The sequence below is a fragment of the Alligator mississippiensis genome, chromosome 2 (genome assembly GCF_030867095.1).
Source record: "Alligator mississippiensis isolate rAllMis1 chromosome 2, rAllMis1, whole genome shotgun sequence".
NCBI lineage: Eukaryota > Metazoa > Chordata > Crocodylia > Alligatoridae > Alligator > Alligator mississippiensis.
Genome location: NC_081825.1, coordinates 91,182,950 through 91,210,535, shown reverse-complemented (window position 1 = coordinate 91,210,535; position 27,586 = coordinate 91,182,950). Strand labels below are relative to the sequence as shown.

The window sequence follows — 27,586 nt, the reverse complement described above, 5'->3', positions numbered from 1 at the left end:
GGTCCAGACTGGCCATTGATGTTTACAAATGCATCCCGGTACAAAAAAAACTGAGAATCACTTACCTAGGGGATCTTTGTTTCTGAGACCAGTTGGCATTTCCTTATTTTAAAATAAATAAATAAGCAAACAGGAACTAGTCCAGTTGTAAGAGTACTAATTTTTCCTGCACTGTCCAAAACTGTCCTCCATTAAAAGTATGGTGTCTGGTTTTATTCTTAGTGTTATACTGCTCCAGTAGGTGGTAAGATTACAGGCATAGGCAGGAAAACTGGTAGGATAAGAGATTTCTATTCCTTTCATTTTCTGGCAAAAGCCGTTCTCAGACGTGCCTTGGCAGCGTCTTTATTTAGTAGCTGTGTTCTTGGAAGCCAGCCTGATCACATGATTCTGTCTGGAACAAGTGACATGTGAATGATGTGTTGGCTGAGACACAAAGCTGAATACGGGAGGAGGTGGAGCTCTCCTGCTGATTGTGACAGTGCACCGTACTTCACAATGCTCAGCAGAGATGATGGAACGAGTACTGCCTGCTTAAGCCGGGGGGCTGGTGTCTGGCCAAACCTGAAATTGTTGTTCAGAGGTCAAAGGCTCAGTTTAGTTACTGGAGGTATACTTTGTTGTCTTTGGTATTCTTATTTTGCAAAATAATAAACAAAAAACATGCATTTTTGGGGGAACACTGGTTGGTTTTACTTGGGAACTAAAATCTGAGAAGTACTTTAATGATAAAGCAAGATTTAGTAAGTGGTAAAGGCTGCAGGGAGAACTTCATCTCCTTGGTTTGAGAGATGGATCAGAGCTTTGTTTGGCTAAAGGAAGTTGTGCCTGCTTATATGTAGTTTTGTTTAGTCCATAAAAGATTAGGCTAAGGATTCAACTGTAATTAACCTACTTACCTAAACATTTATTGGCTCATTTTCTTTTAAGGTTTTGGCTAGTAAAAATTTTTACCACTAAAAAAGCCCATATTCTCTTGGTATGGAAAAAATGTGTGGGCTTTATTTTCAATACAAACACAGCCAGGCTTAGTTTCAGTCTCTTTTTTCTTTTCTATTTTCTGGCAAGGAATTTCATTATTGGGAATGTTGCTAAAAACACTCTACTTCTGTGACTCATCCAGGACTATTTAAACTAACATTTTGCATGATCCTGGGATTATTGTAATCTGCAGGAGATTTTGGAACCTACATACAAAAAAACATTGAAGGAGAAATTGGCCAAGTTTGTGAAACACTAGTTTGCTATTTATGCTATCTCTTGTCACTTCAGAGCCAAAACTGATGCGTACAGTCTATGGCAATGTTTAGCTCTGTGTGGAAAAATGAGCAATGTTTGTTCTCTCCTCTCTTTGCATCCCATAGTTAGGTTTTTCTTTGACTCGAGGGTACTGCTTTTGTAGCAATTTAAAGAGTATTTCAGCCAATCTGGCAAAGATTCTATATACTCTGTCTTGCGCTGCATTTTGGCTGTGTCTTGTATTAAGCAAATGGTCTCGAAGAGATGTACTTAGGTTTATCTGGAGTGCTTAGTGTTTTGTTTTATAAAGTACAAACCTTGCTTTTTCAAACTTAACTTTTTCTTTAAGATGGTTTGATGTCTGGCCTTGCGTCAAGAACTTTCTCCACCACGGCACACAATGACACATGAAAATCTACAGTTAGAGAAGCAGTGTAAATCATAGAACTGTTCATCTGTGGAATGATTAATGTGCAGTGGATCTTGTCTAAATTGTGTGGAACAGGTAACAGCATAGCAAATTTAAATGAAGTGGATTATATAGGCTGAACTGAGGTTGAACATTGCTTCACCACGCTAGAACAATTTTGAGTAAGTTTAAAAAAAAAAAAAAGGCTGCAACTGTGATGTCAGAACTTAACGTGTTTGAGATAAATAGGGAGAGAAGTATCTTGGAAAATATTTATAGTTAAAGAGAAAACGAGGCCCTGTGTTCAAGTCTCATTTTTGAATCATTCAACAAATTGGATGGCAGAAATCACATCTTTAGAGCTGAAGTGGAATCTAGCTGTCTTTTTTTTTTGGTATTGGTTTACATATGGAGAATTTACTTTTTGCTTCTTAACGCTACTGGGGTTTTTTGCTGCTTCGTTTTTCAAAGAACCAGTCAACTTGGAGTAGTATATAATGAAGAAGAAGGAGGCTGTAGCTAGTAAACCAAATTGGTATCAGTGGGTGCATCTACATGAGGTGCTTTACTACCATTAAACTAATATGCCATAGACTAAATGTCACTGCAGTAATTACTGCACAGTATATTAGTCTAATGTGCCATTTGCTAGTACCTATAAATGCAGGTACTAGAAAAATGGCACATGAACTAATGCACCATACTGCATGTGTAGACACTGACCAGGAGCAAACTGCTCCTAGCCAGCCTAGGCAGCAGGGGGTCACAGGGGCAGGAAGCATGTCCCGGCTTGATGGGGCACTACCTACCAGCCACATGGAGATGGGGATCTGTCCCAATTTCCACATGGCTGGGAGGCAGCTGCCTGCACAGGCAAAACAGTTCTCCCTCCCTTTCCCCCACAGCTTGGGGCAGCCTGATCTCCCCCTGGCTGGGACAGAACTGCTCACCAAGCTGGGACAGCTGCAGAAGGAAAGAGCAGGGCAGGAGCAGCCCAATCTTGCTCTTGTGGGGCTCAATTTGCTCCCAACAGGGGCACGCGTGTAGATATGCGCCGGGGAGCACTTTTATGTACCTGAATTTTCTGCGCAGAAAATTCAGGCACGTTAATTGCACATGTAGACGCGCCCAGCGTCCTTCAGTTATGCTCACTGGTTTGGCAAGAATGTTTGATTATGAAAGTTTCTGCTTGCCTAAAAGACAAGATAGTGAGACCTGTTAAGGTTCATGTGGGAAAGAACATCCTGCTAGAGACATGGAAGTGAAGCATCTTCAATGTACTGAAAGTGACATTGGAAATAATGTCTGGATTTTGGTGGATAGCTTTCATTTTATGTAGACAGTTAAAGCCTTCCCAATTAGATTTTTATCATAATGCTGAAACATTATGAACTGTGCAATTTAAAAAAAAATGAAATCGCATTTGGGATTGATAGTTTATCATTACCAAACAAGTAGACTGTCATTTCAGCTGTTGCTTTAAAAAGCTGGGAGATCTTTAACTAGAGTTAGAAGTCACTTACAAATAGAGCAGGTGACATGCTGTCAGATATCTTGGTGAAAAGAATAACAACTCCCTTTCTCAATGGATTGTATCTGGAGGCCAGGAGTCTTGCCTTTACTTTGCACTGTCTGTGCATCAGTCTGAGGGTTTCTTTTCTGTTTCTTCCCCTCCCTCCACTTCCATGCAATTCTTTTAAGATGTCCATACTTATCTGACCCTTATGGCTATTGGAATTAATTTTATTCAGAAAGACTGACATAATGACATCATGAAGTGGTGTATCTTATATACACAATTCAGATACTGGAGATGGATAGTCATTGTAGCACCAGGCGTTAGCACTGTATTAGAATGGTTTAAGTGAATGTTTGCTATTTTTTTTTTTCTGTATGTGCAGGGGAATTTGGGGGAGAAACTTAAAGATTAGCTGGTGGCATCCTTACCGTTCTTGGTCTCTCCTAGTTGTATTCCTACCACTTTTTCATTTTTACCACTTTTATGTAATGCTTCGGAACTGAAAAAGATTATTAGGGACACATTCAGGCAGTGTAAAAGTGAAACATTACCTCTCTGTATATCCACTAGATCTTATTATTGATTGTGATCTGTAAACAGGTTTACCTTCCACTGTGTGAAAGGTTTATTGTTAAAGCAATCCCAAATTTTTAGCTGAGAACACACTGTTTACCTTCAAGAATAGAATCATTACAGTGCAAAATTTCTGGGGTGTTTCCTAGTGTTAATCATTCTTCACTGATAAGCGTATACTGCTGATGACAGATTCCTATTTGTATTTGAAGTGTGGTGCTGAGCCAGGGAAGGTTGCTAAGAGTTGTCAGATGATACTTGCTCACATGAGAGCCATTAACAGGGTGTTGTAGCCAGTGTTAGAACAACCTTGCAACTAAGGGCGAGTCAGTGCAAAAGCAAGTATGCTCTCTTTTCAGAGGCCATATGGTTCAGTCTTGTGACCAAATAATTGCCAGCTACCTAATCACATACCAGGAAACAAAGGTAGCTAAAGTCAATATTAGCTGCTGTATCTGCCGACAGATCTGCACCAGGCTTGATGGAAAAAACTCAAAAGCAGGAGGACAGAAGCTTGGATGGTTTTTGGTATTTGAAATTTGTGTTTAAGGCTTCTCCTGAGGATATATATTGCAAGATATTAAATGCAATTATCTCCCTCAATTGTAATTTTACAGTTTATTTGGAGATGCTACTTTTTTTCTTAAAAAAATAAAAATAAAATACCCAGCAGATTGCTACAGAAGACCTACCTGTGTAGTTTTTGTTTTGTTTTTATTCTCCCCCCACAAACAGTTGCGGGGGGGGGGGGGTGGAAATGATTGCATGTTGAACCATAGTGAAGAAACTCACTTGAAGCTGTATCTCTTCAACCTGTGTTCAGTATTTTAAAGAAGCTTTGAGAGAGCACAGCTCAGCTAAGAAAATGTGTGGAGGCACTTCAAAAACAGCGAACAGCACAGGAGGACAAACAGACAGACCAAGGAGTGGTAATGATGCTGCTAGCTCATTTGGAAATAACTTACCTAACACAGGATTGGATAAAAAGACTAAAAGATCTTTGGCAGAACATAACACCAGTTGCACGAGCACTGGCACTAAATTGCTACAGACCAGGTACGCAGATACATTTTTTTAAAAATAGTTTTCAGAAAGAACTTGTGTTTTAGCTTGAATAATACTAGAAATGGATCCATATGCCTAAAAGGCTGTAGTGTTGATGAATCTGAACCGCTGTTCTGCATGTAGAAATTTTTATTGAGCAGAGGATTAATGACACTGGAGCCATTCCTCCTTGTTTGTTAGTTGTTGAAACCACATGTGTATACAAGTTTGTATGTAAATGCAAATTGAGTTCTAAATGATGATTGCTGGGGGAGAGCTTTTAATTTGTAAGGCATAGAAAGAAAGGTATGTGTCTGCAGCTGAAACTGCACTTCCTTTCTGTAAGTTTTATTTCTATTCATTTTCAGTTTCCTCCCAGATCAATCAATTGATTGATGTGCAAGAAAGTTATGAAATTTAGGGGTGAGAGGACAGACATATTAGTTTGTTTGCCAAACCTTCTCCAGACTCAAATCATCTTGGTCATCTCAAACTAATGTTCAGTGTGGATACTGTTGGGCTGTAACTTCTTAGTAATGGGGGGTTTTATTCAGTGATGTTTGATTTTTTTTTTTTTTTTTGGCAGAGTAGTCTCAACAGTATTGTTCTTGTACATTACTACCTATCAGCTCTCTGGCGCTTTGTACTTGTGTGCCATGATTAATGTAAATGGTAACGTCTACCTTTTTTAAGATGTTTGAAATTTGTTTCTTAAAACTTCTGCCTCCAGCCTAATAACTTGCACTGTATTTGCCACATTAAAATTTCTGTTTATAATTCTTCCCAAATGTGTTAATGCAAAGTGAAATACTCCTATATCTAAACACATACCTCACTGCTCAGTTAGAGTACACTTATATTTGCTGGAAAGTACATTTGCCTTTTTATAAAGGTGAGCTTAAAGGCTTTGCTTGCAAAAGGAGAACTCAGAGTTCAGTGATGAGATGAAGAATCAGGAGCTGATGTTCTGAAAGCCCACTGCTGATTTCAGGCCTTTAGATACTCGCAACCTTCTGATTGCCATTTAGACTGAAGCGGACTGTGAATCTTTCAATGTTGGGTCCCTATTAAATGCCATATATTAATGGCATCTCAGGTTCTCATAGATCTTCAGCTGTCTTTGAAACTTTCTAAAGTAATCGATAACTTTTTTCTATCAATGTACACCGAAGAAGTGATACACAAGTGGAAAGTGAAATTGCAGTTGATAAATACTTATGTCAAGAAGTTAATGTAAGATTTGTAAAATGCAGAGGAAAAATGTTTTATTTCAGCAAAAGAAGTCTCCTTACGTCCAGTTCATGCTCCCTTCTCTATAACCAAAGGAGTGTTTTGAATAAATGGAACAGAAATCAGCGTGTCTGCTATTTGGAATGAAGGATTTTTTTTAACCTAATTCTAATGAGGAAACAGATGTGTGACTTTGCTTATAAGCATCATTTCTGACTCATGGATTTTCTACTGTTCTTTAGCTTCCTGGGTGATATGACTTGTAAGCATAATCAGGTTTTGAAGAGGTGACATTAACAATTGGTCTATGAAACAGTGTAAATATATTAGTATTTTTATGGGGGGGAGGTAAAAAAAAATAAGGCTTTGGATCAGTACACTGTGTAAACCACTCTAATCAACAAAGGGTGGAAATACAGCAGTCAGTTTGCTCAGTCAGCTTTTGTGGAAGGGGGTGCGGGGAAACCCAGTCATCTGATAGTCTTGTGCCTTGTGATAGATTCCACAGGATGGTAACAAGACCAGGGTGTGGGTGTGACTATGCATGTGAAAGTGGGTGTATACAGAGCATCAACTGCTAATACACCAAGCTGAAGTAATTTTAATGTAATATGCATGCATTTTAATTCACTAGTAAAAATCTGACCTTAGTGGAAATGTCTCTTGCAGATTGTTTACTGTGTTCCCTCTGTCTTTCAAAATTCATAATCTTAACTAAATTGTATTAAGTTGTGTGGCTCTTTAACATTTAGTATGGGCAATAGCTTTCACAATAAAAAAGTTATTTATTTTATGGTAACTGTTAAAACCTGTGCTACCTGCATTTTAAGTAGAGACAAATATTTTAGCTCTGTTGTGTGTGTGTGTGTGTGCACACGTGTGTGTGTGTACATACATTTTATATATGTATTGTACGCACACATTTTATCTATAGATAGAGCTATCTAAAGATATCTAAAGATAGCTCTATAGATAGGTTCAATATATTAAGCTCACAAATTGGTTCAATTTTATCTCCTGGACCTATGTTTCATAATTCTGTTACCAACATCCCAAGATCAACTGCTCGCAACGTACTAGGCCACATGCTAAAGCCAGTTAATTAAAAATTATATTAGTTTAAATCTATTCTAATGCCAGACACCAGCAAAGTAAGAAAAAGTTATCAAACACCTCAAAAGGAAAAAAAATCATGCTATATAGATTACATACTAAATCTTAATTCAGAGGAGGAGCTTCAGATTAATGTTTTTCAGAGAGCCAGAAAATATATAGACCTATATTTTGGCAGATCATTAATTTTAATTTTTTTGAATCACAAGGGGAACCCAAGGAAAAGCAGCCAGCTTCAGAGTACAAAAGTGATTGATACAGGATTCTACTGAGATCAGTGTGTCACCAAAATATATATTAAAAATACATTAGGAGAGAAGAGGTTAATATGATTCCAGCCCAATCACATGGTTGATCCTGCATGGTGCTCTATCTGTTCTTCCCATTATCTTTTGTAGGAGTTGAGTGTTTTCATTGCAAGATTGTGCAAGTTTGGACCTTTTCAGAAAGGATGGGTTAAAACAACAAATAAATAGTATGAACTTTGTGTGTGTTTGCTTTAGTCTCTGTACAGCACAGTCAGGAAAATTCCTATTTCCAAAGGCATTTTTCTGTAGGAGATCAGTGTGGCCTTGACAGAAGTCTGTTATGTAACATGTTAAATGAACAACTATTAATAACACTTGTACTTTCTCCCTGTCCCCCAGGATGTGGTCTCTCCAGGTCAGGGCAATACCACTGAAGGTGGACTGGAGCAGCTTGCACTTCATCTACCTACGCTACTTCATGGGTAGCCCGTTTCAGTGCAGATCTGTTGTTCCAGTTTCTTGTCTGAGCTCTAAAAACACTCTAAAGTAAAAACTATTATGTAACTGCAGATAAGGATAATCAAATCTCCATGCTCCAAGGTGTAGGCTAACAGCCTGAGGGATTAGGAAGGAATGTCTAGTCCCCTTGTCCGAGATGCAACAATGATTAATTATATAATGCAAATTTATCTGACAGCTTGGGAGAAATAAAACCTTAGTTTCAGTTGAAACTGCAAGGGGTTGGTTTCAAACTCAATGCTGTTACTCAAGATGGAACAGGGGCAAGACTCCTAACTACTTCAGCTAAAAGCACAATTGAATTTCTAATAACTGAAACTTGATTGCTGAATTTTCTTCACACTTGCTTTGTGACTGTTCTTCTGTGTGCAAATGAAAAATCATGGACCAGTAATACCAGATAAATTAATAGCTTTCTAATCTTAAATATTTCACTGTGCAATCTAATAACTGGGAAAGCATGTAATAGCATCATCTCCTTTACTGACATTTTTATTGCCAACAACATTGGGATATTGTCAAACACCAGCTTGGTTTTATGCTGAACTCTGGAATCTGCTGTCTCATTGAAGTTCTGAAGCCAGGCTTTATTGTTTCAAGGTCTGTCAAATTTATACGTGTTGCTGAGACCCGTTCAGGTTCTCTGTAGGTCTGTTGGCAAGATACTGTCTAGAACAGTGGTTCTCAACCTTTTTAATACCAGGACCCATTTGTAAACTTTGATGGCCAGTTCTGACCCGGTGCCCCTCACTCCTGACCCGCTGCCCCTTGCCCCCAGCCTCCCAGTGTGCAAGCTGGACCTCTGCCAGCTTGCAAGGGGAAAACCACAGTTTCCCATGTTTTTTACCTTTAAAAGAGACACCATTTTTAAAGTTTGTTCTTAACCCTTTTATATATGCTCGCGACCCACTTTTGGGTCGTGACCCATGGGTTACCGTAGTGCTAGTGTCGAACACCAAGCTCTTCACATTGATGGAGTTAGTGATGTGCTTTCCTTTGCTTTACAGTTCTTGCTGTGCCGGGGACTGTGCTTACTTAGAATTTGCATTTTTATAAGCATCAACTGCTAATGCACCAAATTGAAGTAATTCTCATGTAATGTGTGTATTAAATCACTAGTAAATCATGCATTTTAAATCGCTAGTAAAAATCTGACTTTAGTAGAAATGCTTCTTGCAAATTGTTTACTGTATTCTATTGTGTTTCTAAGATCATAATCTTAACTACATTTTATTAAGCTGTGTGGATCTTTTAATATAGGCAATAGCTTTCAGCAATAAAAAAAGTTATCCATTTTATGGTAACTGCAAAAACCTGTAGTACCTGCATTCTAAATAGAGACAAATATTTTAACTCTGCACTTTGGACAATAATAGTTGAACTGTGTCACATGCTTATTTGAGATAAAAGTTTAGATTTCAGTCAACAATCAGTTGAGGGCCTCTACTTTTCTGATGGCATAGTTCCAAAGTTAGGGTTTATGCACAGTGGAAAAACCTGCTGAACCCAGCTTGGTTGTTGTCTTTTTAATAAATGCATTTCAGTGCTATTTTTTAACAAAAATGGTGTGTTTGTTGTCTTGAAGGTGATCTGCTTTAAATGTTTATTTTTAACTTCCAGTGTAACATGCCACTGCTGCTCTTTTATTTCCTTAATTACAAAAGCTTAGTTGCTTTAATTCACACTCATGAAAGTCTTGACCTATGGCCTTCACTTGGTGTGTGGGTCTCTCTTTCTCCCCTTGCCAAAGTGTCAGTGCGTGTGCTTCCTTTCCTGTTTTTGAGAGCACCGCTTCCATATCCTTATGCATGTTTTTTCTCTTCCTGATCTTTGTTATTAGTGTATAGTTAGCAGTCAGCTTTCTGTAATGTTGTGCAAAATACTACTGCCCTGAAAAGACCCTCCCCATCTCAGAAATGCACAAGCAACTCTTTTGACAAATGCTATAATATTGAATCAGTAAGCATGTAAGGAAGACTAATTCCACTACTATTATTCCTTCATCCCTGCCCTTTCCGCATATTTTCTCTGTTGTAATTATGTGGTGTGCAAATTTTTGGTGTTACTTATCAAAGCATAGTCTGCTTTTAATACTTCCAGTTAGTCCTTTTTGGATATTGCTTAATTTTATTACTTTTATCAGTATCTCTATATAAAATGGGCAGGGGAAGAGGATCCATGAATTATAAACTAGTTAGCTTAATTTTGATAGTAGAATAAACTATAAGGTAATAAGCAGTGGTATCGGTTGGACATGACTTGTTCCTTACAAAATCTGGCCTACTGGATAAAAGAGAAATGGTAGAGGTGATGCATCCTGTCCTTTGACACAGTCCTGTATAATACTCTTATAAACAAACTAGGGCAGTAGGCTTTGGATGAAATTACAGTAAGATGGGTGCACAGCTGTTTGAAATATTGTATTCAATGTGTGGTTATCAATGGTTCACTGTCTAAACCAGCTGCAACAGGAGTCTCATGCATCTGGTTTTATTTAATGGTTTAGATAGTGGCATGCTTAAACTTTGTGGGTGACACCAAGCAGGGTAGGAGTTGTAAGCACTTTGGAGGACCGATTCCCAATTCAGAATGATCTTGACAAATGGGAGAGATGAAATTCAGTGAAGATAAACGAAGTGCTATCCTTAGGAAGGAGAAATCATATGTACAAATACAAAATGGGGGAATAACTGTGCGGAAAAAGTGGCAGAAGAGGTTTCGAGTATTAAAGTCAACCACCTGCTGGCTAAGTCAATGCTGTGATGGTGTTGCATAAAAGGTAACTCTTATTTTGAGAGAGATCTTTATTTATGACCCTTCTGCCAGTACACAAGGTAATTGTTCTGCTCTAGTCTTCACTGGGAATGTTGCATCCAGCTGGGTACCATTTAAATAAGAGATGGGCAAAGGAGGGAGAATCCAGGAGCAAGCCATAAGAATTAAGAGTCTTGGGAAAACACAACCTCTACAAGGCTGAACAACTAGATTTGGTTAGAAAAAAGACTGAGGGAAGAAGACAGAAGTTTTCCAGTATGTAGAAAGATGTAAAAAAGATGATCACTGGTCCTCCAGGTCCATGCGAGTGAGACAAGAACATTTTACAATAAAGAAGATTTAAGACCAATATTAAAATAAAGTTTTTTCTTTTATAGTTAAGTACTAAAACAATTTTCCCAGAGAGATTGCGGAATTGCCTTCATTGTCCTAATTAGTTCTTAAAACTTCCAAACATCTGGCCTAGGTATATTTTGATTCTAGCTCAGAATCACTACTGTTATGACTTATAGTGATGATGTAACCCTAGATGACTTCTGAGATCCCTGCCAGACCCATACTTCTCTGTTTTTAATGTTGGTTCCTACAGACATTGGCTAAAAGATGCAATTGATGACTGCCCACTGCTTTCACTTGTTTATGTTGCTTCATTCACTGGTAAAGTACTATAACCCCTACTTTTATTTGCAATCCACAGCTGGTCCTGTTCAGAGTTTGACTTGAATGAAATCCGCCTGATAGTTTACCAGGATTGTGAGAGAAGAGGCAGGCAGGTCTTATTTGATTCCAAAGCAGTCCGCAAAGTTGCTGAAGTGGCAGCTCAGGTATGACACACTCATTTTTGCTTCTGCCCTGTGATTCTCCTTGTTTTGTGGCACAATGTGGAAATCCTCTTTAAAAATGTCAATTTAAAAATAATATCTAGACATTAAGAATGCTTGCAGCTGTTTAAAAAAAACCAACACACACTTTACTGGAAAAAGCAGCGCATTATTACAACCTAGCTCCAGAGCGTGTGTATAGATCAGATGTTTCAGTGGGCCTTTTTGGTGCACTTGTCTAAAGCTGAGTCAATCAGCTATTAGATTAAAGGTGCCAAAAAGGCCCCACTGAAGTGCCTAAGATGTTGGGTGAACTGGATCCAATACAGACATTGGGCAAGTTGTAGCCTATTCTGGTCACGCACGGGGCTCGGCACAGGATCATGCTGAGTTTAAAGTAAAGCTCTAGGATGATGGTGGTGGCGTTTTAGCGTCTGCAAGCAGCCAATGTGTCTATAACATTTTGAGGATTATTTTTTTTAAAAACCCTGTAAAATGGGTCAGCTTACAGCTACACCAAAAAAAAACCCCATTAAGATAACCCATACCAGCTTGATGTGTGTGTTACTCTCTCTCACAAGTGAGCGCCCTCATGCTCTCTCACACTCATGCTCTCACTTTTTCCTTAAAATCTATCACTGAGATAAAATGATATCAGCTCTACTTTGCTCACAAGCACTTTTGAAGTGATTCCTGTCTAAACTTGGCAATTTACCCAGCATACTTTAAATGTGGTTTTTGCTTCTTAGGTAATTTCTCAGCTACACATCCTTATTTTAGTTGGAGGTCATTTGCCTCCAAATACACACTGGTCTACCTTTTAGGTCTCTGTAGATAAATCACTAATTTTTTCTACTAAAAAACGCTCTTATGACTGAGAAATGATATTGGGCCATTATTTAATTTTGCAATGTCATTATATTAAACACTCCTTAAGGAAGGAATTGCACAATAAAGGTGTGAGATTCTCTCTGCCAGAATCTCGACACGCGTTTCTTGGGAAATGACAGTTTTTTATCTAGTCCGGATGGTCCTTATTAGCTAGATGTTTCTTCTTTTCTGTCTGGCTATAATTGTTCCAGTTATAATTGCTCTTGTTACAAATCCGTTTTATGAAAAATGGTAGTACTTTGGGGATTAGTACAGTTTATTGTGGAAATACTCGCTATAATATTCATATAAATAGCAATGATTTCTGGAAATGGCCCTCATGAAACTGCTTAAATACAGCCATCTGAAACTGTATTTAAATTGAGCAGCACATTGAGCTGGCTTAACCAAAGCAGCAAGGGTTGCATGATGAGCATGGTAGACCATCTGCTTATGGGGTTAAATAGGTCAGAATGGCTGCATTAATCCGTTTTTTCTGTCATAAGCCCCAGAACCAAGGTCATCCCTAGGTATCTAGAGGCTGATGCTCAGTGTTGAATTTGCTTTAGAAAACAACTGTTTATTTTCTTCTGTATATCAATGCCTTTATGAATTAAACAAAAAGGTTAAATCTCCCTTCAAAGTATTCCCCTGTTTTAAAGGGAAACGCTTGTTATGTAAATACTTCATTACATAATAAGAGATCACTTCATTGCATACTGGACATAAATAGCCCCTCTTCTTACAATAAGGCTAAATGCTTTAGAAAATGTGAATAACACATGAAGTACTGTAGTTAATACTACACCTACGAGACTGCTCACCTAGGCTGCGTCCCCATGAGGGGGAATGTGCGGTTTGCAGTGCCTCAGAGCCTTTTGAAGTGCCATGAAAGATGCACAGTACTCATGAATCCATTTGCCATGCTGCATGTTTGCTGTGTGGCAACAAAATTAGATGCTGAGAAATCCCAGTATCTAAAAAAACAAAAAAAAAACAGCAGAAAAAAGCAGGGCGGCGCATGTGGCTGCAGAGTACACCACCAGAGCCACGCTTCAGCTGCCAGGCAGGCTCCGTGCCCCTGGAATGCCACTGCTGCTGTCTCGGGAGGCCCCCAGGACCTCTGGTAAGGCTGCTGGGGCCAGCCCAGATGCTGGCCCCCAGCTTTCCCTACCCAATCCAGAGCAATTTGCTGTGTGCCAAAGGTCACGTGCAGAAGTGTGCCCAGGGACAATTAGCAGCAGCACAAATATGTGCTGCTGCTAGTTGTCCCTGGGGAAATGCCCCTCGTGTCCAAACCAGCAGCTGCGTTAACCTATGGTAAAATTACTTCTGACTTTGATGTGGAGCAGGATGAGCATGTATGGTATCCATTTTTTTTATTGGTTGGGGAGCATTTTGCTTCCAATATCCTATTCTTACCTTAAATGTATTTGAGAAACTGCAGATTATCTTTTTATTTAACAGAAGTATTGAATGGATAGCTAATCATGCTGTAGCATGCTTAATACATTCTGCTGTAGCTGTTCCTGTGGGTAGTGTAGAGCAGTACACTTTATTAAGGCATTTTTGTCAATACCTTGTGTCAAGCACATGACTACTAGCATTTGTGCATTTATAACCCTAATGACAGTCACATTGGGATTAGATAAGCAGGAGTTAAATAAATGCAGCACCCAACAAAAGCTGTACAAAAGGAGTGTGAATGTGGCAAAATATGAAAGAGCAGTTAGCTCCATGTATACGGGGATAATATTTAATGTAGAAGGGAACAAATTCTGTGAGCTGTTTGGAAGTGGGATGGCTTCTCTAGAGTCTGTGCAGGGAGCCCAGCACCATAAGACCCAGATTCCTGATTGCCATTATCGCAGTATTAATTAACTTTTTTGTTGTTCTCCTAATGTAAACTATTTAAAAAACACTTCAGCAATGTTCATGCTTAGTAAACTATCCCTTGGATGGGTATTTTTTTATCCATTAAAAAAAAATAAACTGGCCACATACATGACAGCTTTATTTAGCTAGCTAGCTACCTTCCTCAGGGAAACTATGGTACAAGTTATCCAACCATTTTAATTGCTGCAAGGATATAAGCAAAAAAAGGTTTTTTCTGCAGTAAGAACTTCTAGAGCTGGTCAAACTCAGGGTAATTTTAGTGTAAATCTGGTGTGTTGACCTTCTCTAATATTTATGAATAATCTGTGGCCAAGTGTTAAAGAAAAAGCAGTGGATGTCTAAAAATGTCTATGCAGTCTCTACAACTTGTTTCTATATCATAGTTCTAATAAATAATGCACTGTTCACAATTTGTTATTGCTGGCTGTTCTTCTATTCAGGAAATACGCTGTTTAGTTTGGGACCAGAAGCAATGCCATGCAAATTAAGTAAATAATTACACACTATGTATCACAAATGGTTAAAGGGAACAACCTGCAAGCAGCCCATCAGCTGAGATTTGTTTGCACAAACTTTGGCAAATGTTACAGATAACATACATCCATGGAAATGGGGAGTAATCTGCAAACAGAAAAAAGACAACTTTGCTATAGATAATTGTATCTGACAAATTACTTTGACCAAGAAGACAATGAGCTGAAAGAACAGAATGCCACTTGGTATATTGCATGTATTTCTACAATAGAAAAATTTAAATGCAAAAATAATCTTGTGCTTTCTCTCCTCTCTCCTTGAATGTCTTTAAGTCATCTTTTTAAAGAAGAAAAAGATGACTAAGGTGACTTACTTAAATCAATAAAATACTTTTTTCAAAATATAATTTTTGTATCAGTGTGTTATTTATTTAATTTATTTTTAACAAAAACCCTTCAGGTATTGAGAAAAATTTAACATGAAGTTTCCTATCTTCATTATTAACCTGTTCTGACACAGAGAATATCGGAGGATGCTCCTGTAAAGGATTCTGCCAAGAGTTACCAGGCAAACAGTGGCACCAACACTATTTCTTCCTATAGTCCCTCAGTGAGCTGTATGCCTCAGCATGTCCAGGAACAGCTTCCAAAGTACCAGGTAAATGTTAACACATCTGAAAATTGTATATATAGCATTAATGAGCTAAAATTAATGCATAATAAATGCATTATCTCTACATTTTATCTAGAGTTTGTTGTATATTTATTAAAAAGAACTTAATACCTGAAAATGCATTTTTTCTTTTAAGGATGATGGGGTGAGTGTATCTGTATGCGATGTTTAGTCTAGGATTTTCTGACTTTCTAATGTTCACTCTAAACTTTTTACAGTTCTGTCTAAACCTTTTTAAATGCATCTCATGTCATATATTTGTAATGTAAACTCTTATTTGGTTTTAAAAAATTGTAAGTAGCTTATGGCGCTGTATGTTCTAAAAAAATTAGAACACATTTGTCCATATTTAAGTTTGTGCCCTTCATAATGTGAATCAAGTCTTTCATAACTTCTGCAGGAGCTGTTGCACTCAGCTGGTTCTGTTAAAGATTGTAAAAGAAACCATGGCAGTATGAATCAAGTCTATTTTTAACAGATGGTTTATTGTTAAAATGTGATTGCCAATTTCTACATTTAAATATTTCTGTCCTATGATCTCTGAAACCTGAAAAAAATGAAGGATGGTTCCTGCAAAGATTTAGACCCTCAGCAAGTCCCATTTAGGCTTTGATCTAGCACCACTTATGGTGGAATATGCAGAAAAAATGACGAAAGGCTATAAAAGTACAAGGCCTGAACCTTTTTTTTTTTTAAATGCCTTTAATTCAAAGTGTGTGTGTGTATTGATGAGGTCCAATTCTATAATCTTGCAGTTCTGGTAATTTTAGCTGCTACACATGTGCTGCCCCACTTTTTTTTTCTGTGTGGGTTTTTTTTGACACTGGGATCTCCTGGGGTCAACACCCCTCCTCCCCTTCCCCCCCCCCCTCCCCCCCCTTGCTGCAAGGTAAGAGCATGGGGAATACTTGAAGTTGTGATGTGTGATGCCACAGACAGGTCTGCAGCACCACATACTACACACCACACAGCCACTCTCACCTGGACATGACCTAAGAGTAAAAAACTTGTTTGTGCACCTCCTGTGTGGCTCTGTAAAATCGCATATGTGAATGTCCTTAAACCCAGCAAATCAAGACTTTATGCAGTTTAGTTTTGTTTTGACTTTCCATTGCAAAGTCTGTTACTGTCTTATGAGTGTTGAAAATGTTGTGTTTGTACTGGATGCATCTATACATGCACTTTACTGTGGAACAGACTAATTAGCTCCTCAGTAAAGCATCACCATCTGCATGTGTGCTGGTATTAGGGCATAGTAAATTTAATTAACTCCGACATAAGATAATACTTTCAGGAACAGTACTGTCTTATGGTGGAGTATTTGCGTGCATTGAAATGAACATGTAGATGGTGATAGGGGCTGGCTGGGGCACAAAGTTGCTAAAGTGCAGAGGTGGGGAGGGGACTGCCTGCCACCTAACCCCACACTTTAGCACCCTTGTGCCCCAGCCAGCCCTGACGCTGCCACCCAGAGCTTGGGGCTGACCTTCCCCCAGGTCTGCTGCCAGCCTGGGGCTGCTGTGCCCTGGCTCAAAGTTTTGTTGCCCCATGTACACATGTAGATGCTGTGTCTGGGAGCAGTTGACTCCAGCACAAACTGCACCTGGGTTTATTGCTCCACCTTAATTGCATGTGTAGAGGTACCCAGTGTGTAGGAAGTTGATTCTCTTGGTAGGGCAGGTTTATTTTTTTTTAATTGTCTTAGCATATTTTACCACCTGAGTTAGTGTTTTTAAAAGAACCATTTAAAACTTACTTTAAAAATGTTTTTAACCTCCAATGATATGTGAATATTAATACTGGGGTATACAGTACTAGGTATTTTGGGCCAGTTGGAAAGATGGGGGGGGTATAATCTTTGCCTACTTCCTTGTGTTCCCATGGAAATGGGAACTAGAGGGCCTTTCTAATCAACTGAAATGAAGTGTGTGCTGAAGCCATACTTGCATGCTTAACCAGTGACACTTGGTGTGTGCCACTGCACCAAGAATCGGAGATTACCTTTATTCCGCATTCAGAAGTAAATTCTGTGGCAAATCAGATTAGTATAGACAACTGGTTATGAATGGTTGTTTTGTTTTTTTCCACCCCTCACTTGCAGTATACGAGACCAGCTTCTGATGTCAACATGTTGGGAGAAATGATGTTTGGTTCAGTGGCAATGAGTTACAAGGGTTCTACCTTGAAAATCCACTACATACGGTAAGTGCCCTCCTTTATGAGTATTACCAGGTATTTGGAAACGAAGGAAAGAGGAAGTATTGGAATTGGCGAGTCACTGAGATGATGGGGATTGTTTATCCTTTCAGCTCTCCTCCACAGCTGATGATAAGTAAAGTGTTTTCAGCCCGAGTGGGAAGCTTCAGTGGCAGCACAAGCAAGTAAGAGCCTTTTTTTTTTTTTATCCTGCCTCTCTCCTCTTTTAGAGTTTGTCTGTTTGCTGCTTCTAAGCTTTACTGATATAAAACAGGGAAGCATGTACCTGTAAAAGGAAATGGTATAAACTTACTGTGGGCAAAGATTGAAAAAGAGAAAACCTGAAACTGACTCTGAGGTTCACTGTTCTCATGCTGAATCTCTTCATCCCCCAGCTGGTGGGGGAATGGGATCCTTCAGGCTTTTCACAGTGTGCTCTGGGAAAGCAGTGCATTAAACTCAAAGCTTCTTCATTCATTGCAGTGGTTCTCAACCTTTTATTGTACCAGGACCCATTTGTAAACACTGATGGACAGTCCCGACCTGCTGCCCCCCACCTCCAGCTCCCCAGTGTGTGGAGTTGGGGGTGTGTGGCAGGGGAGGCTATGGGGAGCCCCTTGCAGGCTGGAACTCTGCCAGCCTGCAAGGGAAAAGCCACAGTTTCCCATGGTTTTTCTCCTTTAAAGGAGACTCCATTTTTAAAGTTTGTTCACAACCCTATTCATGCAACCCACTTTTGGGTCACGACCCATGGGTTGGGAAACGCTGATCTAGTGAACCCTTCCCGCTGCGAATAGGTTGCTTTTTGTAATAAAACAAGGATATATGTGTTTCTTTACTCCTCTCTTTCCTTTAACATGGTTGAAAATGTGTGTTTACTATTTACTGCACCCCAAAAACACAAAAATCACCTAGGTCATTGGGCTCAACTTTTTGACCCTATGGGTCAGATCAGGCCCTGGGACCCAGTTCACCTCTCCCACCTCCTGCACACTGGGATTGGACTCTGGGGCCTGGCACCACCCCCTCCCACCTCCTGTGTACTGGGATCAGGTGCTAGATCCAGAGCACCGTGCCCAGGACTCCCCATGGGTCCAGAGATTTGGCAGCAGGGGAGTGGTGACACTGCTCCCCCGCCACCAAATTTCCAGACCAGCGAGGAGCCCTGCAAGCCAGATGACACAGTGCTGCAGGCTTGGGGGTTGAGCAACCCTGTTCTAGGTCAGTCCAAAATTAGGTCATTTTGGAATTATCATCCAAAAAAAGGTGTTACAATAGAAAATAAGTAATGATTGTTAATATCTATTGAAAGAAAATTTGCTGATCCTTGAGGTTGTGAAGTTGGACATCAACTACCATTTTAAAAAAATGACTACCCTTAACAATAGTCTTTCTTAGCTCTCTTTCTCTTTTTAGCTTACAGGATAGTTTTGAATATATCAACCAAGATCCCAGTCTGGGAAAGATGAACTCTAATCAAAATGGCTTGGGCACTTGTCGTAGTGGAAGTAATCTAGGTAAATACTTTCCTTTATAAAAAAAAAAAAAATTAAATCTTTTCTTAATGTGAGGCCATTTTTTAAAATCTTATTTTCCTTGTATTGTCTCTTTAATCTTTTTGTTTTTGTCTTGAATTTTCTCCTCGGTTCATTTTAGGTGTGTTACAGCTGTGTAGCAGCAAACTGCTGCAAGGTGTATCTGAAGGAGGCCCCCTCCGGCTCATCCGGAGTGCTTCTTTCTTTTCAGGTTTGTGAGGAATGATGAGCACAGTGTGACCCCACCCATACACACAAATGCAGTTCCCTCTGATTCTTGGCAGGAGATCCATAATTGCTCTCTAGAAATAGAAAGGGCTGAGTTTATTATAATAGGCAAATATTGGCTTTGTTTGACTCAAATCTTTGTGAAATACCAGGCTGCATTAATAGCTTCTTGTTCTTCTCCCCACCCCACCTCCTGTATTGATACTTAGGATATTTCCTGAGTAATATATAATATGTTTTTAATAATAAACAAGCCCTTGCAATTCTAGGAGGACTTATGCTTCCTGATCTATCGTGGGTTTCTTGCTAGTGTGCAGGCCTCTTCCTGGTGTGCAGATTACTTTTGCCTCTTTCTTACCTTACCTGTGGATCTCTGATAACTTTTTTTAAGTCCTTCTTGAGCTGTGTGTCTGAGAGGCTTAATGTTTGGAATTTAAAACAGTGGACTTTTCTTGCATTTTTAAAGTAGCATTCCATCTCCTTTGCAGATTGAAGTCTTCTTTTACAGATGTAATGATGGCCCATGCAGGTGGATAAACCTCAGCCCTAATTGATCCTGTTGATTTACAAAAATGGACATTAAAGTCCTAATAATGATTTTTTTATATCTCTCTCTCTCTCAAATTTTGCATGCTTTGTAACTTAGGCGATTCTGTGATACTAACACTTAATGGTGGTGCTATCCATTACCCTGAATATTTGTTCCATCCTGTGAAACTTTATGCTCAGTAATAATAAACTAATTAAAATCTAATTACATTTATTGATGGCTACCCATTTACAGTGATGTTTGCTGTTTTAGGACCAATAACCCTACAAAAATAAAACAAACCAGGATTTTTCAAGAGTGACTAGTGATATTTCGGCTGCCTCTATCCTCCTGAAATACTTTACAGGGGCCTCATATTCAAACTATATATGACTTTTAATAACATGTACAATATTCACATTCCTACAGATACTTAAAAGCATTTGTTTGCTTTAAAGAAGAAAGACATCTATTTCTCCTCCCCCCCCCCCCCCCCCCCCAAATTATGTGGCATGCTATATGAAAATATCGCTTACTATTCCTTCTGGCCTCACCAGACTGTGGACATAGCTATTCCTTATTTAAAGTAACAGCACAGAATGTAACTTTGCTCCTCTTAATACTGGCAAACACACTGAAGAGTCGTATAACATTTTTCTGTTCTGATTTGTTTGCTGTAGCGCACAGCACACCAGTTGATATGCCTAGCAGAGGGCAGAATGAGGACAGAGACAGTGGCATTGCTCGGTCAGGTATTCATGATTGTTTTTCTTTTCCCTCTTCCCCCCCATTTAATGCATTAGCAAAAGTTAGCACAGTTCACCAGTTCAGACTTTTGTCTACACAATAATGCTAAATTTGGGGCACCCCTGTTTACAACACATCAGTCCATGCTTGGAGAATCTATTAAGAAGTTTCCCTGTCTATAAACAAGGTTTCTGTCCTTGGGAGCAACCAATCCAAGCGCCTCACTACCCCCAATTAGTTTCAGCTAAAGCATTTTACTTGCGGGGAGGGCAGAGGAGGGTGGAGAGGGGGACTGGAGAAGGGAGGGGGTACTGTTTGGCTTGTACAGCTGGAAAGACATTAGTGAGGACATTGTTTCAGCTGTGTACAAACCCAAGAATGATGAGATGGTCTTGGTCTCCTTAGTGTATATAACATTCCTGTCCTATTAATGCAGTTATGAAGTTTTTTCTTAAGGCAGCAACAATAGCTAAAAAAATAAATAAATAATAATAATAATGTCTTACTGGAGGAGGGCTGGGCCAAAATTAAAGTCTACAAGTAAGAACAATACTTATAATACTTACCAGGAGAGGGGGGAGTTTTCATTTAATCAGCACTTAAAAGGGCGATCTATATGTTGCTTTCTTGATAGCATCACTGAGCAGTCTCTTGATTACGCCGTTCCCATCTCCAAGCTCTTCATCCTCCTCTTCAAGCAGTTACCAGCGCCGCTGGCTCCGAAGTCAAACAACAAGTTTAGAGAATGGAATTATTCCAAGGTGGTGAGTATTGTAACTGCTATTGAAAATAGCAGCTTGGCTGCACTCGCTTTAACTGCGCAAGACTCTGCACTTGAACATGATGTAGTCTTAAAGCACTCTGGCACTTATGTCTAGTCACTTACCTACTAGTGTTTATGAGTGGTCTAAGATTACAAGAAGTGAAGAAAATCATTTTATGTGAATAAAGAAACACTTTCTGATTAATGACTAGTGATCAAAACTTTGGTGTAGTAGCCCATGACAACTCTTGGCAGGTACAGGATGACTCTAGCATGATTTTGGAAAAACTCGAGGGGGACAGAAAGGAACAGGACTTTGAGCCGAACAAACAAAGCAAAAAACCCCCAAAACCAACCCCCTCCCCCCCAACAAAACAAAAAAACCCCAACGTTTTGGCTTCATTGGTTTATATATTTGGATCACAGAAGGCATCAAGACTCTTAACTCACAGACTCTCATTTCTGGGTGAGATTAAGGACTGAGTCTTGGCTATCACTCCTACTCAGAGTGAATACCAGAAGTGGATACTGTATCTGGTTGGTTTGTAGCTTCCTTAATTTGCAGGTAAATTAAGAACAAGTCACTCAGCTGGTTACTGTGATTTCTCCTCCCCACCCCATCAGCTGGGCTACTGCAGCAGTCTCACACTGCTATCTACTGCAGCTGTGTGCAATTTCCTGCTGCTTTGCAAATCTTTATTTTCATGAATCTAGCCCCGTGAGCTATCTGGGTTTTACTGTACATGTGCACTGGTACCCAGTGGACAAGGGACAGCATTGAGGTGATGGGTGTAGGAAATGCCTGTGGCTTTCTCCCAGTTTCATGGATGTTACCTGCAAAAGGGGTATTCAGCCTAGTGCTGCTCTGTTTGGGGAAGTGGAGATCAGTGCTGCTGGGCTGACTTAATGAAACAACATGTGGATGGAATTAAGAATGATGAGAGTTGGTGACCTTCATCCCCCATGATTCCTGAGGGTTCCCCCAAGCTTACCAGAGTGCCTCTGTAATTGTTACTGAGTAGGCATATAGCCTGTTTCTTTTGTTGGTGGGATGAAGCAGGGGAAGTAGTGCATTTATTTCCAGCATGGAAGTAGCGCCCACTAATCCACTATGCTATAGTGCTTCCCTATCCTGCAGTTATACTCCATTCATCTTCTGTCCATTTTATAGCGACCGATAAACATGCTGAGTGCTCTGCTGCTTTGAGCTTTTAATTTTTTTGGCTCACCCAAGAGGTTATGGTGAAGGCCACCAAATAAAAAAGTCACAGAATAATAAAAAATGAAGTAAGTGGCTTTTTAAACAGACCACAGTGCATTAACTATTTAAATTGCATTCAAATCAATTGACTTGCAATTTAGTGTAAAATAAATTCTCATGTTTCAGTTGTTTCACATCGTATTTTTAAGTGGTAAAATTGGGACCTAGTTATCAGAACAGTGGTTTCTTTATTCAGTGTAATGTTTACAATATGCAGAACCAAATTATTCTCTAGAGGGTAGTGGCTTCTCTAGTGTTGTATGTGGGATTTTTTTTAATTGGCCATAGCCAATAAGGAAGTTATTTCAAACATTATAGTTCTAATAGGCTGAGAATTTTTTGTTTAGATAGTCACTTGTGATCTCATTTCATCACGCACCACTGAAGCAATGGGATTTTTGCTATTTACTTCCGTGGAAATTGAATCTGTACTTCCTCGGGCATAGCCAAAGCAGCATAGTATCTGTCATTTAGAGCAATGGCTCAAAGAGAATGAAACTTTTATATCTGGAACTCCATATAGTCACTTGGCATACAAGTACGATTAGCAGCTTTTGAAAGCTGTTCTTGCCCAGTCAGACTTTAATTCCTCAATTTCAGATTCTGGGAAACAGCACAAGAATGTGGTTGTGATGTTTCTTAGATTCTGACTAGCTACTCCTTTCACAACATCCATGGGAATTTCTCTCTCTCTATACTAGTCACTGAAGTCAAATGACATAATATTGTCTTGAACTCTTCTTTTCCCACAAGCTGTTTTCATTCTCCTGAATGCCTTGATTCTCATCCCTATCTGTTGATAAACTTAGTGTGTATATATAACTTATTGAAAAGATCACCCAGAAAACAGTCTATGCTTAGGGTGAGTTTCCAGAGAAGTTTCACTTCTCTGTTCAGATAGCCAGCTCAAAACTATCCTCCGAGTTTGCCTAATGGTAGTCCACAAAAAAGTAGTAGTTGATGCTTTACAAAGTCTATTATTAGGATTCTCCGTTTTATAAAGCGAACTATGCTGCATTATCCTTATTTGGAAAAGTTAAGTCTAGAGACAATTTATTTGCGAGTTTTTCTCTGGATATTGCAGTTTGTCTACCTCCAGAGCTGTCCAAGGCTTCCACCCACCTGCCACTTCCCTCCCAGCTCTGGAGGCAACAGCAACTAAAGTCTCTGGGCTTCCCTTCCCTCCAGCTTCCATTCCCTGCCCTAACCTTGGGGACAGGGCAGTACAGCACAGGATGGGGAACAGAGGTTGAGCTTGGGATCCTGTGGGCTCATGATATAGTTGTGGGGTGGGGGCGCATCTGAATGGTGTGGCATGTGACCTGGGAGGCCTGTGGCTCACCTTCATATGACCTGTATGGTGTGTGGCCCTTGCAGGTGCAGCCCATAGGACATTTGGCCTTTGACCTCTTAAAAATTGGACAGACCAGGTCTGTCTTATGGGTGATTGGACAATGAACATGAAACTGCTTTTTTCTTGTGTTGGTGGATGCATTAGATTGAATGCTAGCATTTTCTATTATTTTCTGTCTAAAATTGTTAAGAATATTAAGGACTTAATCACCTGTGTATATTTAGAACAGCACTATAAAATAGCATCATGAAAAGTCCCTCAATTTATGAAAAGCACTTTCTGCAAATCCATAAGTAAATTCAGAATTGCAGTGCAAATATTTTGTGGTATGTGTGCATGCATGTTCTCCTGCCACCACTGCCGCCACCGCCACCACCCTCCCCCCTTATCCAATCACTTGGGATTGCTTGTGAAAGGCTATTTAATCAATTTGGCAGCTGACAGTACATTTGAAGATTCAGAGCATTTAAATCCTTCCCTCCCCTACTTCCCTGACATGACCTTAAATCAATAATTAGTAGGATTACTTCTCATTAGCTGAGTGAAGCACTTATGTTGCCTTAAGGGCATTCTGTGCTATATCTCTAGGAAAGATCCAGCTTTATGAAAAAATGCTTCATGTCTGTGAAGCCTGTTAACATGCTCCAGTTGTTCAGTGAGCTTTTTGGCTTGCTCCTTTCAATGTGCTTGGAGGTGCCTATGGCAGGAGTTGGCAATCTGTGGCTATGGGCTAAATTCAGCCCTTGGACTGGGGGACTTCAGTGGCAGGGAGCTTTGCATGTGCTGCAGCTGGATGGTAAGGGGAAGTAGCAGAGGGCAAGTCCTAGAGCCAACCTATCTCATACCCCAGCCAAGTTATTCTGGTCCATATCCTCAAGGTTGCTGACTACTGGCCTGTGCAGTTTGGGCTTTGTATTTTCACTAACATGTTGCATAAGATTATGGGGACTTCAGGAGTTCATTGTAGTGAGCAAATGTAAGTGTCAAATGGGTAGGTAGCTTCTCTGTGTAGACCTGTAAGTGATCAGGCACTGTTTTCTCTCTTCCTCTGTCCTGTGCTTTCCTATTCCCTTTTATAAAAAGTTCTAGCTGTTCAGGCTGTAAACATAACTTTCAAAATCTAAACACAGTTTAATTGATACTGTATCTGCCTGAGCCTGCAATAGCTTGGAGAAAAGCCAGTTTTCTTATCTCAGTAACTTGTTAGCTCTGAAATGATAGCATGATTAATTATTCCATTACTTATCATATTGAAAGCTAACAAGTATTTTATGGAAGGCTATGCAATCTACTGTGCTTGGCACCTCCATTGCTGTGTGTTGATCAATGCTTTGGTTGCAGGCAAATCTTGGAAGATAGCACTGCTTCTTACAGTTAGACCTCCCAAGCATATATCAAGTCACTGAATAGCTCAGTGTATTTTTTTTTTAATCATTGACTCTGTCTTCTTGGTGTCCAGACTGCAGTTTTTGATGCTAGTTTCTGTCCCTTGGGCCACATGCCTAATCCACAAATTACAGCCTGGAACTGCCATAGTGTAAGAGCTGGTACATGGAAGTTGGGGATGCTCTAATCCAGTTGGGAGGGATCCATCACTGACTTCAGGATGATGCCTGCCATAGAGGTCAAGAGGCCCTGCTGTATTCCACCATGGACTTCTGTGGTTGCTATGGAGAATGATTACTTGTGCAGCATAAATAGTTGATTGGTTGACAATATTTTTTTTTTGGCAGTGAGCAAAGCTCTGAAGTAGGCATCTTATTCCTGTTTGCTAGGAGATGCTGCCACTGAACAAGAGTTGGCAGGAGTGGGGGAGAGAAGGTAGTTGCATTACCTGTTAACTTGGTCCTGTTTAGCGTTAAAAAGGGTATCTTTTTACTTTAGCTAGTTGTTTTGATGTAAAATCCTGTCAGAGACCAGTTTTCTTCTCAACCTTAAGTATTCACATCAACGTAACTGCCTTGGGTCTGACAGAGGCAAAATCCTATATACCCGATTTGAGTTCCTCGTATCTCTGTGTAAGAACACAACTCTTTCTTTGCAGTGAGGAAAGCCAAAGGCAGTTGTGGTTTATCATCCATGAAAAGGCTTTTCCTTCATTAGTAATCTCTTAGAGCAGACACCTCTCTGTTAATGTGTGTATGGTACCTAGCACACGGACATTGCCAACTCCTGACTGGGGCTTTAGTTTTGTGATAGATATAGTACAAATTACTAGTATTTTTCATGAGTTCTGTCCTGAACCAGACCATGTAAATCTTAAAGATATGGTCATCTGTTTATTAAGGAATAGCACTGGAAGAGCTGGGTTCAGTTTCCAGCTCTGACATAAACTTCCCTAGTGATCTTCGACAAGTCATTTCATCACCTGTACCACCATAACAACCTTGTGCAATAAGGAGCAATCTTCTAAATTTATGGATGGGGAACAGAAGTAGTTTTAATTCCTATGAGATACTTTTGTGTGGTGTTAATTGTGGTGGCGGAGAGAGATTGTTAGCTGTGTTAGCCTGAAGTTAGGCAGATGGCAGGTTAAAGATGCACCGTATAAACTAAATTGGAAGTTCATATGCTTTAATGAGTCTGAGCTTCCTTCATCAGATGTGAAAGGACATGCACAGAGCAGTTTGGATAGACATGATTTGAAGGCAGTTTTGAGAGAAACTTTCATTAGGAACATACTTTGCATTTTAACTTGGAGCATATCTTGCATTTTGACTTTGGCTAGGCTGATGTCTTCTTTTTAATCTTGGGGTTAGGCCAAAGCAAAATGTATGCAGAACTCTGAAGACTGAATAATTATCAGAATTCATTTCTGAAATTACAGAACTTGCATAAGAAACATGCAGGTAACTAGTCTACCACTACACTGTTGCAGGTCTACTGAAGAGATGTTCAGCATGGCCGATGAAAGCTGCAACTCCAACCCTGCAATGATCCGGAGAAAGAAGATTGCTATTAGCATAATCTTTGCTTTGCCCGAAAGAGAAGAAGCACAGAGAAACTTCCAGGATTTCTTTTTCTCTCACTTTCCTCTCTTTGAATCTCATATGAATAAGCTAAAGTGTGCAATTGAAAAGGTACAGAATTCCAGCTCAGTGGAGCATTAAACTAGATGTCAAGTAGCAGTATCTGGGGGGTGGGGGGCATCAGCCCTGGGCATCAGTTCAGAGGTGGTACCACATAGCTGCTATTAGGAAGCCTGTGCTGCTGCAGGAATCAGACCCTTTTCAGGGAAACTTGGTCTGAGGTGGCAATGACCTGTTTTGGTATCACAATTGTGGCAGAACCTCCAGGGGGAGACGAGCTATTTTTTATCTCCTCCCTGCCCACCCCCCCCCTCCCCTGCACCACCATGCAGAGAAGCAAATCATCTGTTAACTTGGTACTGATTAGCACTAAATAAAACAGGCTGCTTCATTGCAATATGGGTATGCTTGTAAAGGGAAAGGTGGTAGAAGTACTGTCTGAACAGCTCTGCCTGGCTCCTCTCCTGCACATGTGGTTGCATATTTGGAGTGGTCTTAAGTGACCCTGCAGTGGACTGGGAGCAGCCTTATCCTAAGTGACT

At 39.8% G+C, this 27,586-nt stretch overlaps 1 protein-coding gene across 4 annotated transcripts in view; it reads left to right on the top strand.

Moving 5' to 3' along the window:
- FNIP2 (folliculin interacting protein 2) overlaps window positions 1-27,586 on the top strand; it is a 63,697-nt gene that overhangs the window by 18,505 nt on the left and 17,606 nt on the right. Inside the window, exons 1-10 of one of the 4 annotated variants that reach the window (XM_059721927.1) lie at window positions 4,510-4,796; window positions 11,367-11,493; window positions 15,250-15,387; window positions 17,504-17,604; window positions 17,712-17,783; window positions 19,015-19,115; window positions 19,255-19,344; window positions 20,571-20,642; window positions 21,272-21,401; window positions 26,894-27,095. In XM_059721927.1, coding sequence (XP_059577910.1) covers window positions 4,606-4,796; window positions 11,367-11,493; window positions 15,250-15,387; window positions 17,504-17,604; window positions 17,712-17,783; window positions 19,015-19,115; window positions 19,255-19,344; window positions 20,571-20,642; window positions 21,272-21,401; window positions 26,894-27,095 — 1,224 coding nt within the window. In that variant the 5' untranslated portion in view covers window positions 4,510-4,605. Of the gene's footprint in view, window positions 1-4,509; window positions 4,797-11,366; window positions 11,494-15,249; window positions 15,388-17,503; window positions 17,605-17,711; window positions 17,784-19,014; window positions 19,116-19,254; window positions 19,345-20,570; window positions 20,643-21,271; window positions 21,402-26,893; window positions 27,096-27,586 lie in introns of those variants that run through there. The other 3 variants (XM_059721929.1, XM_059721928.1, XM_059721930.1) reach the window with 3 other exon arrangements.